At 32.4% G+C, this 16,940-nt stretch overlaps 2 protein-coding genes across 4 annotated transcripts; both read left to right on the top strand.

The window, feature by feature from the left end:
• The first annotated feature begins 3,666 nt into the window (after nt 1-3,666).
• On the top strand, nt 3,667-5,133 carry LOC21390726 (NAC transcription factor 29). Its single transcript, XM_024168632.1, has 3 exons — nt 3,667-3,817; nt 4,295-4,575; nt 4,735-5,133. The coding sequence occupies exons 1-3, from the start codon at nt 3,667-3,669 to the stop codon at nt 5,131-5,133; spliced, it is 831 nt and encodes a 276-aa protein (XP_024024400.1).
• Nucleotides 5,134-10,134: 5,001 nt separating this feature from the next.
• Nucleotides 10,135-15,791, top strand: LOC21390725. 3 transcript variants are annotated; one of them, XM_010102783.2, is made up of 8 exons: nt 10,135-10,718; nt 11,917-12,066; nt 12,664-12,819; nt 12,961-13,035; nt 13,362-13,454; nt 13,544-13,792; nt 14,301-14,656; nt 15,052-15,791. In XM_010102783.2, the coding sequence occupies exons 1-8, from the start codon at nt 10,157-10,159 to the stop codon at nt 15,637-15,639; spliced, it is 2,229 nt and encodes a 742-aa protein (XP_010101085.1). In that variant the 5' UTR covers nt 10,135-10,156; the 3' UTR covers nt 15,640-15,791. The 3 variants fall into 3 exon arrangements, with proteins under 3 accessions (XP_010101085.1, XP_024024404.1, XP_024024403.1); XM_024168636.1 differs by having other exon boundaries at nt 12,958-13,035; XM_024168635.1 differs by having other exon boundaries at nt 12,955-13,035.
• The last annotated feature ends 1,149 nt before the right edge of the window (nt 15,792-16,940 follow it).

The following is a 16,940-nucleotide window of genomic DNA, read 5'->3' as shown; positions in this document are numbered from 1 at the left end:
ATATATATATATACTTCGAGACATTCATTAAATTAACCCCACTTAAAATTATCATTGGAGATAGAAAGATAATTTTATGCCAATAAAAATATCACTTAAAATTCAAAAATTAAAATAAACTAAACCCTAGATCCTAATTTTATTGTGCATGCGTCAAATGCTTTTACAGTAAAAAATCAACAATTAATGTTCAATAAATTAATAACCTTGATTAAATAATAAAATCTTTCGGTCCCAACTTAGACCAATTTATTAAATTAATAATCTCTCTAAATGCATCATAATAAATTTTCTTCAAATCTTTTATGGCCCACGAAAATATAAATTAATAAATTAATCAAATACTAAAAAATAATAATAAATAACACATCCTAATAGAGTTTTTTGTACTTCAAGCATATGAAACATTTTGGGTGCGTTTGGAGCTCGTTCCAAAATGATTTTATTTTTTGTATGAAAATGAAAATGAAAACGTTTTCAATTTTAGACAGAAATTATTTTTAAAAATGCGTTTGGTAGTTTTATCAAGAGATTGTTTTCAGTATAAAAAAACTCATTAATGTCTCTCTCTCTCTACTCGAGAGAGGAGAAAACGAAAACAAAAAATGAAAAACGACTAAAAGTCGTTTTTCATTTCTTTCTCATTTTACACTAAATCAAAAAATCGTTTTCATTTTTATTTTTTATTTTTATTGCGCCAAACGTTTTTATTTTTTCTTTCTCAAAAAATATGAAAAATAAAAACAAGATCAATTCTAAATACAGCTTTTGTCTTCTAAATATTAAATTTGAAACATATGTGCATCAATTTTATGTCTACATGCAACTTTATTGACATTCTATGTACAATGTGCTTACACTAATTTTTGAGATTCTATGTACATGGATATAAAATTTATTACATACATGATAACTTTTGAAATTCTATATGTAAATATATTAATTTTGATTACATCTCCTATTTTTTTTTTTTTAAAATTTATAACTCGTACTTGAATCTCTGTCAAAAGAATAATACATGGATGACACAAGTTTTTAAAATATAAAACTCTTCTTAAATTAATAAATTATTCATTTATTTATAAATAAATAACCTCACTAAAATAATATTTTTTTTTTCTCTTAACCCCAATAATCTTATTTTATAGTGGTTGTACTGTAGTATTATATATAGTTCCCCTCGGCATATATAAGACGTCCAACGAAACAAAGAAATTTTGTTATTGTTTGAGTGCCATGGGTCGCCTCCTTCAACATGGCATATAGTTAGATTGCTTGGAAAAGGTTCTCAGGGAACAGTTTATTTAGCTTCTGACAAACATACAAACGATTTATTTGCTGTGAAAAGAAAAAAACTAGAAAACTCGTCTTCTCTCGTCAAAGAGAAGAGAATTCTCGAGTATTTTCGCAACTGCTCAGAAATCGTCCACTGCTATATATGGCGATGCGTATACCATTGAAGTCTACGGAATATTTAATGATAATGGAAAGCCAATTTTATATGTTCCTATATTTAGTTCTTAATTTTTTTTTATTTTTTATTATATATGGCTTTAAGAATTTCTTGACGCATTCTTGCTCTGAAAAAAGGAGTTTATATTTATATGTATGTACTTCAGGTATACATTGCAAGATTTAGGGAAATAGAAAACCATGGTATAATAACTAATTTTCTATTAATAATAATAGAATATATATATATATATATATAGATATACATTTATAAGAAATATACAGGAGGGTGCAACGGTGTAGGGGTACAATTGTCTTATGTCTAAGGTGTGGCTTGTTGTAGAAATAAAGCTACGAAGAAGAACGATGATGGCCTTATTTATTTTATTATTATTATTATTATTATTATTATTATTATATTTTTAGTGTGGTATTAGACCACGGCCGGGTTGGTATCATCTGTCCAAAAATCCTGTCTTAGGGTGTCAGGTTACTAAATCGAGGTGTGAAGAATGGGAGTTTCTCTAGTAAAATTGAAAAAAATAAAATATTAAAAATTATTTATTTTACATATTTTTTTTAATTTAATGTAATTTTAATTAAATTTAATGATTAAAAACTAATCGATAGATCGTTCTACCGAAAAACACTTTGGAAAATTTAGCAAATAAGCGGGCGTCTGTGCCTGTGTGGCAATGGGATTTGAGCTACGTTAGGTGTAACGCTGGCAAATAAGCATGTATATACGTGTGTGTGCCTATGGGATTTGAGCTGCGTTAATGTAAAACGATTGAACGTAATACAGGCTATGAGAAAATCCAGCGTTGTGATGATGATACAAGTATCCATTGATGGATAGTCATAGGACTGTATACAATGACTTGAGAATTGTACTTGAGGTATTTGTACTTAAATCTAATACTTATCTAATATTTAAATATTAGGAATAAGCTAAATTAAACATTTATAAGATAAATACAGACTAATTTATCAAATAATCTAGGATAAATTTAAAAATTCTCCCTAACCCCTTTAAACTTTAAAAAGTGGTACATACACCTCTCGAATTTTAAAACGGAAAAGTTGTTGCCCGCTAAATTTTAAGATCATTTCTAATTTACTCTTTAAACTTTAAACTCTTATTTTGCCCTAAGAAGTTTGGATTAGTCATATTTAAGTTTTTGTAAGAATTTTTGTTAAAATCAGAGCGAGAAAAAAGAGTTGAGAATGGTTATGTAGTTTTTATCTATTTTCTTTTAAGAGATATTCAAACCGAATGAATATATGATTGCATTACTTTTTTTTTATCTGTTGCATTACTTTTTTTTTTATCTGTTTTTTTATAAAAATTCTAATAAAAGGGTTAAGTGAGAACAATTTAAAATTTAACGAAAAAAATAAAAATTTTTAAAGTACAGAAAGTAAGTTGAGAATGACCCTAAAGTTGAGAACGGATTGGTGATAATAATCATAATAAAAAAAATCAAATGAACAATAGTAAGAAAGGCAGGCAACAGTACTAGATTGATAGCTAGTTTCAGTGATAAAATAACGAACATATTTGCTTAAATCACAGAAAAATGTCGACAAAAAGGATGAAAATGTTATTCTCATCTGAACCATGAACGCGCGACGAAAGATATATCGAAAACATGTTGAAGAAAATTCAAATACACGGAAACAAAAACATATTTAGGAAGAAAATGAAAGAAAAATAAAGAAGAAAATGAGAATATGAATCCCACTAGGAGAAGTTTTACAGCAAGTGTTATGTAACTAGAATTCTACCAACTAAATATCAGGAAACAAATGCGAGAACAGAAAATAATTTTAAATTTTAAAACTACATAAGCGTAATTGACAGCTCCTTAGAATTAGATTTGCAAACCAATCTGATATTAGTTCAACAAGCTTCAGGATTTGACTAGGTCTCTGCTCTTATAATTGCAAACGATTACAATATATTAATTCAACAAGCTTAAGGAATTAATTCATATACTTATCCAATTAATTGGTACTATATATACTCTTTAATCCTCTATATAAGCCACGCCCGAAACTGAATTTTTGTTTCACTTTCATTCCAAATTGTTTCTCTCTCTAGAGCGCTTATAAACCCCAGAAATCTGCAGATAGTTCTTTTTCTTTCTTCCTTTCTTTGTTTTCTCTCCAAGAAACAGAAAGAAACCTTGTTCTTGTTGTGTGAACGTCACAATGGAAAATCTACCGCTCGGCTATCGATTCGTGCCTACAGACGAGGAGCTCATAACTTATTACTTGCGCAGAAAAATCATGAATCTCCCACTTCTCTCCAACACCGTCAAAGAACTTGACCTATATCACCATACTCCCGATCAACTTCAAGGTTCGTCTTTACTCATCTCAAGATTTCTTTTATTTTTTAATTTTTCCCCTTTTCTTGTATAATTCAACGATTGTTACATATAGGGATGTATGTTCAGTACTTATTACCTTTATTTCTTTTTTGCCTTTTATGTCTTCAATAATCAACTATAAACGCCTTGTCAGTTAAATACCTATAAACGACGTGCCTTTTTTTTTTTTTTTTTTTTCCTTTTATTTTTGACATGTCAAAACTCTGTTACTACATATTGGATGGGTTATTAAAAAAAAGAATCTATGTATGTTTCTCGTATTATTCCAAAAGCAATCAAATTAAGCAGTACAAAAACGACACAATGCAGATAATGGTTACGTATTTTCCAAAAAAGAAACAATTGAAAATTTCTAATTTACTAGTACATAACCTCAGATTTTGTATATGCGTGTGGTGTTAAACGAAATTCAAAAGATGATATTGAATTTTTCTCTACATATGCAGGTAAATATGGAGCACACCGAGAGAATGAGATGTATTTTTTTACGAAACGAACGCTCAACACTCCTACTGCAACTCGGCCAAGCCGTACCATAACCAACGTGGATCCAAACGGTACCATAATCAATGTGGGATTTTGGAAATGTAGTACTAAAAAGAAAGCCATACAAAATGCCGACAAAGAAGTAATCGGATACAAGATGTTATTCAACCACTTTGTTGCTAAAGGCAACATGACCACTTGGCTTATGTATGAATATACTACTCTATCCGGCTCCAGAATGGTATATTTATTTTGCTTCTTTTTCATTCAAACTAAGCTAGTTTTTACTTTATTCAAATTTCAATGTTTTCATAATTTTGTTCTTACTTCTCTCTAGGCACATTATCTTAAACAAATTGTTTTAGCTCGAATGGTAATTAACTCGTACATATTTCCGCAGATGGATGAATTCGTATTGTGCAAGATATACAATAAGAATAATGAACAAAAGCACAAACTTAACGCACAACGGGAAAAGCCTCAAAGAAGTATGGAGCCACAAGCACATCAAGTGGCCGAACATGTCGAAATCGCCAGGATTAATTATACAGAGGAGCCTAATGTATGCGATTATCGACCTCCGGAGGAACAAGCACCGACTTACCAGTACTGCAACTCGGATATTGCTGATGCGCCTATGAATGCTGCCGATCCATGTAATCAACAATACTTGACGCCGTTTGATGACAATTTTGATCTATTTATACAATCCTTGGAGGCAGAAATTCCAACTCATGATGATCTTCAGTTTGATGCTGATCTTCATCGTCATAAGATTAGAAGATTGTCATCATGCTGATATTTTGAAAGATTTCCTCTGTTCCTTCTGAACAGAGGTATTGTTTGAGTGGATTGTATCATGTACTTCTTTCTCCGGCCAAATAATTTTCATGATCTTTTTGTTGTTTCTGTAGGTATTGTTTCACTTAATATCGTCTTTAATACTTATTGTCGTTTTTTAAGTTATTTATTTATTTATTTTTTTAAAACAAAACAATAAGAAGTCTAGACTGAAGAAGTGGTTAATAAAACAAGTAATCTAGGGAAGAGGGCAAACGACAATAAATCGCAACTTGTAAAATAGATGAGTCCTCTGCTTCTTACAATCCAGTATCTATGTAGTAGTGGTACACAAATCAACAACATAATTTTGAACACTCAATGAACAAACTTTCTCATTCTCTATCTCTAATCATATCACGGTGAAACTTTGATACACAAGATCGCCTGTGACATATTGAGACCGCTTTCAGTCAAAGTCAACCTCCAATTTGTTGGAATCCATGCTTTTTCATCAACAGTTTTGTTTTTTTGGGCAACAATCATTGTTGATGCCAAATAAGTTGTAAAGAAATCGGCACAGACATGATTTCACACATTGTATCCGATCAATTGACAAATCAGGTCTAATTCATAGAGAACAAGAGAAACACCTAAGATATGCCTGAACTAATCCAATAATAAAAACGGCTACAAATAGCCTTTGTATTTTAAGCCTCCTAATGATCATTTTTGAGCATCAAAGTTTATAACATCAACAAATAGAATGGTCTTTTTTCCATTATTTACAGGTGGTACTATTTGGAGATCAAGCATAGAAATTTATTGATTTAATTTGGTCATACTGTGATATTACTATGAATATAGTATTTGACGATATACACATATATAAAGGACATAAAGAAAACAAAGTACTTCTGAGAAAAAAATTTTAAAAAAGAATATTTTTTTAGATCATATAGCTCATTCACATTATAATTATTGCGCCAGTCAAAATAAACATGATTTCAAACATTAATGCGTTCTGTATATAAAAACATCAAAGCTAATTATTCATAAAGCTGATGATCACGTAGGAGTCAAGAAGCACCATACTTGCATCAACAGATACAACTTACCATAGTGAAAGAACATAACTTTTAATATGCGTAAAAGAATGAGCAGTAGAATTCAATCCATTTTTTCCATCCTGATGTCGTCTTTTGAGTTCACTGTCGTTTTATGATGATGTTGCCCTTTTTTCTCGTTGTTCTTAAATTTGACGTCGTTTCTTCAATTTACTGTCATCCTCTTATATGTTGTATTGTTTCTCCTGGCGATTTATCCTCCTCTCTCTGCCTCACGATCTCTTTGGCGTTTGGTGGCCTATGAGAAAGATTTAAAGGCAGCCAACGGTTCAAAAAAAATCAGAGAGTTTTTATTTTTATTTGTATGAGATGCTGGAGAAAGAGTGGATATCCTCAAGCAAACCGAGGATTTTTTTTTTTTTTTCTACCAAATAAAAAAAAAAAAGTCCTTAGTTTGCTGAGGGTCTCCAACTCTCTCTTCCTCCTCTCCGTTTTTGTGTTTACTGAAGATGGCTTCGGAGAGAATTGCATGACATTGTATACGTGTTACATATTTTCTTGTATTCTTTTCTCAGAAAACATATTTTCTTTGATTTTGGGAGACGTGACTCAGTCCTTTTGTTGTTGTTGTTGTTGTTTTTTTATTTTTTTATTTTTTCAAGACATTTACCATCCGAAAACAAGTTTTGGGGCAAAGATGCACTTCTTCTTATTATTTTTTCTATGCAGCTCTGTGTCTTTTATGAAGTTCAGTACCTTTAGAGCTTGTCTGTTTAAATATCTATCTCTCATATCTCATATATATAGATAAGAGTCTCGAGATAATTTTGATATTGATACTGGTGATATAGAAGAAGCGTAATAAAATTAAGGAAAATAATAACTGTTTCTAAGATCCATTAATTTACTTAAAAAAATAATATATGAATTTAATAATTATGGTAATCCACATGAATACTTAACAAGTTCCACCTGAGTAGAATAACACAAAAACAATTAACACTTGGACGTATGAATTACCCAAGAGAGGGACTGAGAGCGAAGAGATTTTGCCATGTAGGATCTAGTTATGGAGATCCAACATCATGATCTACAATTCTAAAAATTACCCCTAAGAATAGAAATAAAAAATTAATCTCAATAATATTAGTATTAGTGACTACCTATTTAGTCATTTAATGTATATAGCTCTCTTTCTACAGACTGACTATAGTGTACTTTTTTACAACTAACAATCAGACGTTAAAGGTCTGAATTTTTTACGACTCCACATTATTTAGTCGCAAAAAACTTAACATTCAATGACTAAGGTGCAACTAAATTTTTTTAGTCACGGATGATTTTCTATGATTATTTTTGAACTTTTCATAACTAAATTTTTAATCACAGAAGGTGATTTTTCTTGCAGTCTTTAATCCTCTATATAAACCGCATAAACCGATTTTCTCCTTTCACTTTCATTCCAAACTGTTTCTCTCTCTAGAGCGCTTATTCACAGTACTCTTTTTCTTTCTTTTCTCTCCAAGATTCACAAACCAGAAAAATAAAAATAAGAAGCTCATCTAGGAGATCTTCACAGAAAAAAAAAAAAAAAAAAAAAAAAAAAAAAAAAAAAAAAAAAAAAGGTATCCTGTGCACGACCACCGCCCGTAGAGCTCCATCATGCATGAGAGCAACCGCAACGGTGACAAGTGTCCCCTCTGCGGAAGAGATCTCAACGGATCTCATTTGAGTCGCGGCCACGACAGGAGAGATCTTCCATCACACGGAGGAGATGGAGAAAATTACATGACTAATTATTGATTTGGATGATGATTTGCTCTTTTTTTTTTTTTAATAAAAAAGGGGGTAAAATATTGATAATAAAGAAACTTGACACATTCCAAGTAAATGGAATTGCTTGTGGTTTGAGTGTATTATATATTACATGACTAATTAAAGAAACTTGACACATTCCTACCTACCTGAAGCCTATTACGTTCCCTGCTTCACATATTTTGAAAAAAGGTAATCGTTTCAGCGACATGGTGGTTTCCTGGTGGCTTACAGTTTCTTGTTTCTGTGCGCAATATCGTTGGATTATGCTTAGATCCACATGTAAGTATTGCTCAGATGTTTTAGAAAACACTTTAATTTGACCAGAATAATTTATTTAAACTACTGAATACATCGAAACCTAATAATGGCATATTCAAATAAAAAAAATGTTTGCCTCAAAATAAATATAAGTTGAGTACGTAATAGAAATTCGCATAAAGATAAGTGTACGAATGCATATGATTTAATTAAACGAGTGACTGAAATGTTAATGGCATTCTGAACATGTTCGAACGTTGGGGACAATTTCACGCGGTAGGCAACATTCTCAATTCTCTCATTACGTTATTCAATTCCTCGTATTCTTTCAAAAAAAAAAAAAACAAAACACGTCTTTATAATTATTGTTCGAGATATTTATCTCTCTAATCCTAAACTTTCGTGCCTTTGGTCTTCAAATTTTTTCATGAAGTTTAACAGCTGGACAAATGAAAGGATTAACGGACACAATAAATTTGTTATTATAGTTTGGGAATCCAGTTCTCAAGATCTGAAATACAAAATGGTTTCAAATTTTGGGACCAATTAAAGCAAGATTCTATCCATTACTACAGCAATAAAAGATGCAAGATGTTTCAATTGAGACACATGCCATCTATGGTAACGTTATTCACGCTGATACCAGCCAGAAAAGTTGATTTTATATTAAAATGTATTTTTAGTCGATTCAAAAAACAAAGTTATTTCTTTAGAATTTTCAGATCAAACAAAGCTTGCGTGCACATTGCTTTAATTTTATAAACAGGTTAATTAATAAAAAAGAAAGACAAAAAAAAAGGGCCTATTAAAGATGGTATAATAAGAATCCAACTCATCAGAGCACAAATGGACTAATAAATTCCAATCGTACAAGACCAGAAAATCGTAGAATCCCCTTTGAACGAAAAGCAAATCCTTGGATAAGCATCTAAATAACTTTACAGCGCCCACAACAACTTTTCTTTTGTTTGTAGTTCATGAATAAGTTGTTGGAAAAATATTGTTAGAGAAAAAAAAAAAACATAAAATAGAAAATACAGATAAATGGATTGTCTTAATCAATGCACATTATTAGTGAAACACTTTCTTACAACGTTTTTCACGGCAAAACTTTTGTTTTCATATATTAAGTAAGGCAAAACTTAGTAGGAACTTTAATTTTTTTTTTTTTTTTTGCGGGTAGGTATTACTATTTTAATTTTAAATTTACTTTTTAATGTTGATTTATGAGTGACAGCAGTTTTACATCGCGCACTTTAAGTTTTTAGCGTGTATACTCACAAATCAGTCTGTTAAAAAGTTGATTCGATAATTAAAAGAGTAGTACCTATTTTTAGAGTAAAAATGCATTTTCTGCTGTAAAAGTTGCAAATAATATTAATGGGAGTTTTCTCGTAAGTCTAAAAAAAATGAATAACAAGTAGTTTTATATTTTCAGTCGTTAAATATGTATCAAAAATTATTTATTATATATATCTTTTTAATTTGACGTTAATTATTTGATTAAATTTAACGATAAAAAAATAAACTCAATTAGTGAGGAGGTCCTATTTGAGAAACTCCAATACTATATTGGGAAACTTTTAGAACAATACTAGTACTGATACTTGATGCGCTCCATGGACCCAGGAAAATAATATAACTCTCAAGACACTAATGGGAGACAAAAGCATCATTGAAACTTTTACGCATGTCGACGTCACATCCTATATATAATTGAGGGAGTCCTACAAAAACCACCATTATTGGCTGTTATTTTATGGTGTTATGTGGATTTCAATGTTCTCTATTTAATTTGCGTTTATTTGTACCTTCTTTGAACCACATATATATATATATATATATATATATAGGTAGTTATAATTTAATTTGCCAGAGTGCACTAAAAGTACTAAGAATATGGCTTGCAATAGTTCTAGCGAGAAGCTGAAAAAAGAACTGTTTGAGCACATAAGGAAGGGAGAATGGAATCAAGTTGTGGAAGTGCATGAGAGAGATCGAGAAGCTTTCACGACGAGGATCGCCAGCTACACCGGCGACACGGCGTTTCTCCTGGCGATCTCCGAAGGGAAAGAAGGAATTGTGGAAAAACTGGTGGCACTGATCAACAACTGGGACAAGATTACTCCTTCTAAAGCAAAAGAAATAGTGGGATTCCAGAATGAGAAAGGCCGAACATCTCTCCACGCGGCCGCAGGCACCGGGAGCAAGACTCTGTGCGAACTCATCGCCCGGGTCGACCCCTCGCTGGTCGTTGCTCGTGACTATAAGGGAGAGTCACCTGTCTTTAGGGCGGTTCGCTACGGCCGGATGCAGGTTTTCCTTTTCTTGCACGACCTAGCGCTTGCCCATCGTGCCCATCGTGCTGATCGTGCTCACACCAGCTTATCAAGCATAAGATATTGCTGGAATGATGATGATCAAACCATCCTTCACAATGCAATTATCAGGGAAAACTTTGGTGAGTAGGGCATAAATCAATTGATCATTTTGTGAGATTGGTAAATATCATATTGAAACTTCATGGAAAAATTTTATTGAAAGAAAATAAAACTGAGGACCCAACATGATTTTAGTAAAGTTGTATTTGTGTGGCGTGAAATTAAAGTTAGGAATTATTTATGGTTTTTACACCTACATATAGGTTTATACATTTTTAGCATATGCGAGTTCTTTTTTGAGGATGCATATGCTTATTCCTATATGCCAAGCATTTTAACCAATTTTTCATTCAAAAATCTGCTATATATGTACATCTGTACAGCTCTTTATACAAATGATCACTTTGTATTCTTCCTAAACTATAAGTTCATTGTTATTGTTCTCATATTATTAATTCTTTATTAAGATCATTAATATGATATATTATTCAAATATTTATAATTTACCAAATGAAGATACTAATAATTAATTATATAAATTGTTATTCAAATTCTTAGATCAATCTTTAAAAAAAAAAAATTGATGAAAAGAAAACGACTGAGACTAATAAATAGATCTAGGCACCGCCCAATTAAATTGGCACACCCACGCTATTATCTTTAGAATTCTCATACTACTGATCATATTAATTAAAAGTACTATTTTTCTACTATTTTTATTTTTATTTTTATTTTTATTTTTATTTTAGTTTTGTTGAAAAATTCTGTTTTAGACAAGTTTCACACTATACCATCGACCACATAATTTATCCCACGTATACACACGGCGCAACTGTAGTCTTGCAGTGTGCAAAACTGTATGACCAAGTGGGTTCCACTCCACACCCTAACCTTTCACGTGATGGCATTATAATTATTAAAATGATAATAACAAGTGTGTGTATATGTATATATGATTATAATAATTATATTGTAATCATAATCTTAGTTATCATTAAAAAGTGGAAACGAAGTGGGTTCACTGTAGCTACCATGAAGTGATTGATCTAACATCATTGGTCATATGACATATATATACCATTTTCTTTCCAGCATTTTATTGTCACGTTACGCATAGCGAACACAGTAATAAAAATGTAATTAGATTATAAAGTCCATGAAAAACACAAACATTTATTTAAAAAGAAAGAAAGAAAGAAAAAGTTTGCAAGATGTGAAAACAGCTTAGAATTAAAGTCAATTAACGCACGCTATTCTTTTTTTATGTGGTGATCACAGATTTGGCATTTCAAATAATTCACTTGTACAAAGAGCTTGTTAACCTTGTTGATAAAGATGGGGAGTCTCCTCTCCATTGCTTGGCAAGGAAACCTGCTGCCTTTGAAAGTGGTAGCAGCCTCCGTGGACGGAACAGAATCATCTACGACTGTAAGTATTTTTTTTTTTATACATTGTGGGGCTTATGATTTCCATAATTTACTAACAAAAAACTAATTCTCTAAGATTCGAACCTTAATAGTATGTAGTTGTAGTTGTAGTAAATTATATTCTTAATTTTAGTATTTGTCTTTGAAATCATTCAACAGTCTAATGGCTCGTTTGTGTCATAAGTTTGAATCTCTCATAAAAATTTAAATTTGTGTTCCAAAAACCTAATAGAAAATTGGTTTCAAGTAAACAATAACACATGGTCAGTAAAATTGAACAATAACATATATATTAATAGAGGTAACCTGCAGCATATAATATCAATGAACATTAGTCCTTTTAATTTTGTAAGGTTTGATACACAACTACAGACTATATATGTGAGCGAAAATGCTTACAGGAAATTGATTATGTATTCAAAAACAATAACATATGTATTCAAAAACAATAACATATATATTTACCGAACAAGCCTTATACCCTTCATTCTTCTATAAGATGGCAAATTATGTATTCAAAAACTGTTCATTGTACTACTTATTTGTTTTATTTCCACCATATACGTATTGATGGATTTAAATGTTACTTGAAATTAAGGTTTATCCATAGAAAATCTCGAGACTAAAGTACAAGAAAAATCGCATCCAAAATTGGGACTCGAAGTTAAGAGGAATCCAAGTATTCCTCCAGGAAACAAGCAGACCTTTCGCCATTTCATTCGATTCTTGTGGACGAATGCTGTTCTAGCTGGTGGTATGTTCTCTTTCCCCTTTGGTGATACATATACAATTTTCATTTACGGATATGTGCATGCATAATGACATTATTTTGTATCTGCATGCATGCTCAAATGTTCTAATTAACGTACGTCCAATATTTCTTATGAAGCCGCAGGATCTCATCGTGGTAAAAAAGAAAGTGAAAATGTCGATATAGAGAGCCACCATGGACATAAAACCGATCAGACAGGTGATGATCAGAACCTTTTGTTTCCCTATAACTTTTTCTTTTTAAATACCTTTTTCGGTTTAGTTTGGCATAATTAGCGCATCTTTTAGAGTAAACAATGGTGCTAATTACATTACTCTCCTATCTTTATCACTACTACTCACGTGTATATTAGCCACCGAGTAATACTGCTACAAATACCAACTCTAGTCCCAACTTTTGTACCAACTCGGTAGATATGCAACCTCTTATTATTAATTGATGTGTTAGTCTTTTAAATACTAGCACTCTTGTATATTTGCTACTAGTATGCTTCTTTTTAACCCTCATTATTTGATTCAACTTAGGCCGAAATACTTCTCAGGAGAATCCATCCGTCTCGCAGAAAAGTTACTTCATCGAGCATGTATCGAGGGCAATACCGGTCATTCTAGGATACGGTTAGTACAATAATATTTGGCATATGAAGAATAATATTATATACACGTTACGTTTGTTTAATGTTTTTTTCCCTGTTAATGTATTGAAGGAGATATGAGTGTGATAAAGAAGATAAAGCAAGAGAAAGAGAAGCATGTATGGGCGAGTCGGGTCTTGGATGCACTCCTAGAAGTTGCCACTCTCTATGATGGCAAAAAAGCTCTTAGAGTCAGTGAACTAAATGAGAAACAGATGTCTGAAAAAATTCCAGGTGAAGATTCAAACGATCAAGATTCAAAGGAAAAGGTTGAAGAAGATATCTCCCAGCAGCCAATGGGAAGTACTAGTAATATTCCCGGTATTTTCTCTGATGATTGCTCAAAAGTTATAGATGCATGGTAAAGTAATTAAGAATGGAAACACATGCATGGTACTATAATAAGCTTTATTTCTAGTACTAATTGTAATATTATAAAAGAAAAATCTTATCCTTGCCAATCTTTTATTGTTGGAGAAGTTAGGCCGATTATTCTTTTTTTTTTTTTTCCTTGATTGATCTCTATAACTCTAAGAGCTGGTCTGGTGGGAGGGAAAACTAGAAAGAGGGAAAGGGGTAATTGATCGAAGGATTTTGGGATAAATGGTTACAGGTTATTTGGTAAGAAAGAAAAGACGAGAGAATGGATGCGATGATCAGATATTTCTCATATCCTTAAAAGAATCCGATCAATTGTAATATATTCTAATATGGAGGGATTAGAACATTGTATACGTTCTTTCTATGTATTTTCTTTTCCACTTTTTTAATATGACCTAAAAATAGTTGAAGCCTATCGATGACTGACCGACTGTATGCAAAATATCAGCTGAGACTACAAAGAAGAAAGAAGAACCTGAGAAGGAAACAGCCATATTACTTGCCGCGAAATACGGTGTCGCGGAAATAATAGAGAAAATCCTTGACCATTTTCCAATGGCCATCTACGACAAGGACAAGGACAGCAAGAATATAGTGCTAATAGTATTGGAGAATAGGCATTTAAAAGTACTTAAGTTCTTGCTAGACAAGTACCGCGATTGCGATCACATCGCGTATCAAAAAGTGGATGAAGAAGGAAACACTGCATTGCACTATGCCGCAATGTATGATGAAAAAAGTGTGAGGTCGTGGCCTGTTCCCGGTGCTGCGCTGCAAATGCAATGGGAGATCAAATGGCATGAGGTAATTTGAGAATAAATATTGTTCAGTATCCTAACTAACTTATACTTTTATCTGATTGTTGTACTAATAACATGTTATTATAATTAGTGAAAGTTAACTAATTAATTAATCGTTTATATTATATACATTATATATACACGTATAGTTTCCTTAGTAGGTGCCAATCAAAATTTACGATAAATTAGAGTTTGACTGGATTCTTAACTTCTTTATTTATTTTTTTTATTTGGTTTGTTTGTTTGACTGGATTCTTAACTTCTTTATTTTTTATTTTTTTTGATAAATTAGAGTGGAGGATTGAACATTGAGTTGCTTAATGGGTGACAATGTAATATTTGTGATGTTTGTCATTGTATTTGCTCAATATATATTCTAAATCCATTTTTTGAATGCAGTTTGTGGAGGAGGTCATGCCACCACGTCTTTCAAGAACCAATAAGGAAGGCCAGACTCCAAAAGAATTGTTCTCCCACACCCATAAGGGCCTCGTCAAAAACGGTGGTGATTGGCTAATGAGCACAGCGACGTCCTGCTCCGTCGTGGCCACCCTTATCGCCACCGTCGCTTTTGCCAGCTCCACCACCGCTCCCGGCGGCACTGAGAGCGACGGGAAGCATAAAGTCAAAAGAAATCTGACGTTTGAACTGTTTGCCATCTCGTCTTTGGTTTCCCTCTGTTTCTCAGTCACTTCCCTGGTCATGTTTCTCGCCATTCTTACGTCGCGCCACCAAGAGAAGGATTTCAGCAAAGAACTGCCGAGGAAGATATTATTCGGGTTGACATCGCTTTTCCTGTCTATAGCCTCAGTTCTCGTTACTTTTTGCGCCGGTCACTTTCTCATCTTCAAAGACAATTTCAAGTACGCTGTTTTTCCTGTCTATGCTGTGACGCTCTTACCGTTATGCCTTTTTGCTGTCGCGCAGTTTCCGTTGTATTTTGATCTTCTGCTGGCTACCTTTTGGAATCCATTTAATCATGATTGATTGCTACAAAATAGAAATTTCAAGCCAAGTCTTTTGCGTTACGCTATTGTAGTATTCCATATTTTGGTCTGCATTGGTGTTTAAATCTTCATACATTGTGTGCTTGATATTGTATTAATTAAGATGTTATGTTAATCGTATTTGGTGTGTGATTTTGTATTGTATCAAGATGCTTGTGCCCGATCCATTTGATTTATATATTTTAATTTACTGGCTTGTATTAAACATTCAGTTTTAAAACTTTGATAATTAAGTGACTTTTTTCTCAACATTATGGTAAAATATAAAATTGATTGAATTTGATATATAATATTAGGAGAATAAAAACGTATGTTTGCAGAATCAGGAAAGGCATGTGCAGCGTCATCTGAATTGACTTGATTTATTGGATAAAAGGATGCTAATAAACTCGAATAATTTAGGAGCTTTAATCGAAAGACGACCGTTAAACCAAAAAGATTTAAGAATCGAAAGATCCTTCAACGAATATTAAACAATATGTAACCATTATCCAGATAATCTGATTCTTGCATGCAAGACTAAATCTAAGAGTTAGCCACTGGAAAATGGATAGTTTTTTTATATAAAAAAATGTATGAAATTCCAATTTTCCAAATGACCTAGTGAGAATAGTGTTGGAGCGATTCCAACACAGATCTACGAAATCAATGAACACAACAACAGAGAACACAATCTTACACGGTTGTTTGTTTGACCGAAGTTCGGGAACCTTTGAGATTTCCCTACATTCCCGTTGAGCTCGTCCGCAGGCAAGCTTTTTCCACTAAATTAAGAAAGCAATTACACCCTCAATACTCACGATTACAGAGATTCCCAAAACCATAGAAGAACTCACACCCCGAGAAGAGATCACTCACACCCGAACAAGAAGAATATCCAGTGGAGAAGAAACCCTAAGTTTTTCCCAGATTCTCTCGTTCCCAAAACTGTTGGTTTTTCTCTCTACACAACCGGGAGTTTCTCTCTCTCTATACAATCTCTCTCTCTACAATACAGAATATGAGATGAAGTCTCTCGACCCCTTTTTGCCAAAGGAATATATCTAATTAGCTTTACACGTGTCAAGCCCTTGTAAGCTCATCTTAACCTTGAGTCGGTTTAATATTGCTTCCCAACCAAAACGACAAGCTCCTTGAACCAAATGACAAGCTCCTGGTGGATGTGCTTCCTTGATGAGTGTCGTTTCCTAAGATTACTCTCACAAATAGTTTGTTCGATTTAGTAGCTTTCTTTATATATATATATATATTATTTTATTTTATTTTTAATAAATTTACGTG

This window comes from Morus notabilis, unplaced genomic scaffold (assembly GCF_000414095.1).
Source record: "Morus notabilis unplaced genomic scaffold, ASM41409v2 Scaffold877, whole genome shotgun sequence".
Taxonomy (NCBI): domain Eukaryota; kingdom Viridiplantae; phylum Streptophyta; class Magnoliopsida; order Rosales; family Moraceae; genus Morus; species Morus notabilis.
This window is presented reverse-complemented; position numbering and strand designations above follow the sequence as displayed.

Coding starts and splice junctions, on each gene's coding strand:
- LOC21390726 (XM_024168632.1), top strand. CDS start 3,667: ATGGAAAATCTACCGCTCGGCTATCGATTCGTGCCTACAGACGAGGAG. Junction 3,818..4,294: donor TACTCCCGATCAACTTCAAG/GTTCGTCTTTAC, acceptor CTACATATGCAG/GTAAATATGGAGCACACCGA. Junction 4,576..4,734: donor CTCTATCCGGCTCCAGAATG/GTATATTTATTT, acceptor ATATTTCCGCAG/ATGGATGAATTCGTATTGTG.
- LOC21390725 (XM_024168635.1), top strand. CDS start 10,157: ATGGCTTGCAATAGTTCTAGCGAGAAGCTGAAAAAAGAACTGTTTGAG. Junction 12,067..12,663: donor GAACAGAATCATCTACGACT/GTAAGTATTTTT, acceptor CTTGAAATTAAG/GTTTATCCATAGAAAATCTC. Junction 13,793..14,300: donor AAGTACTAGTAATATTCCCG/GTATTTTCTCTG, acceptor GCAAAATATCAG/CTGAGACTACAAAGAAGAAA.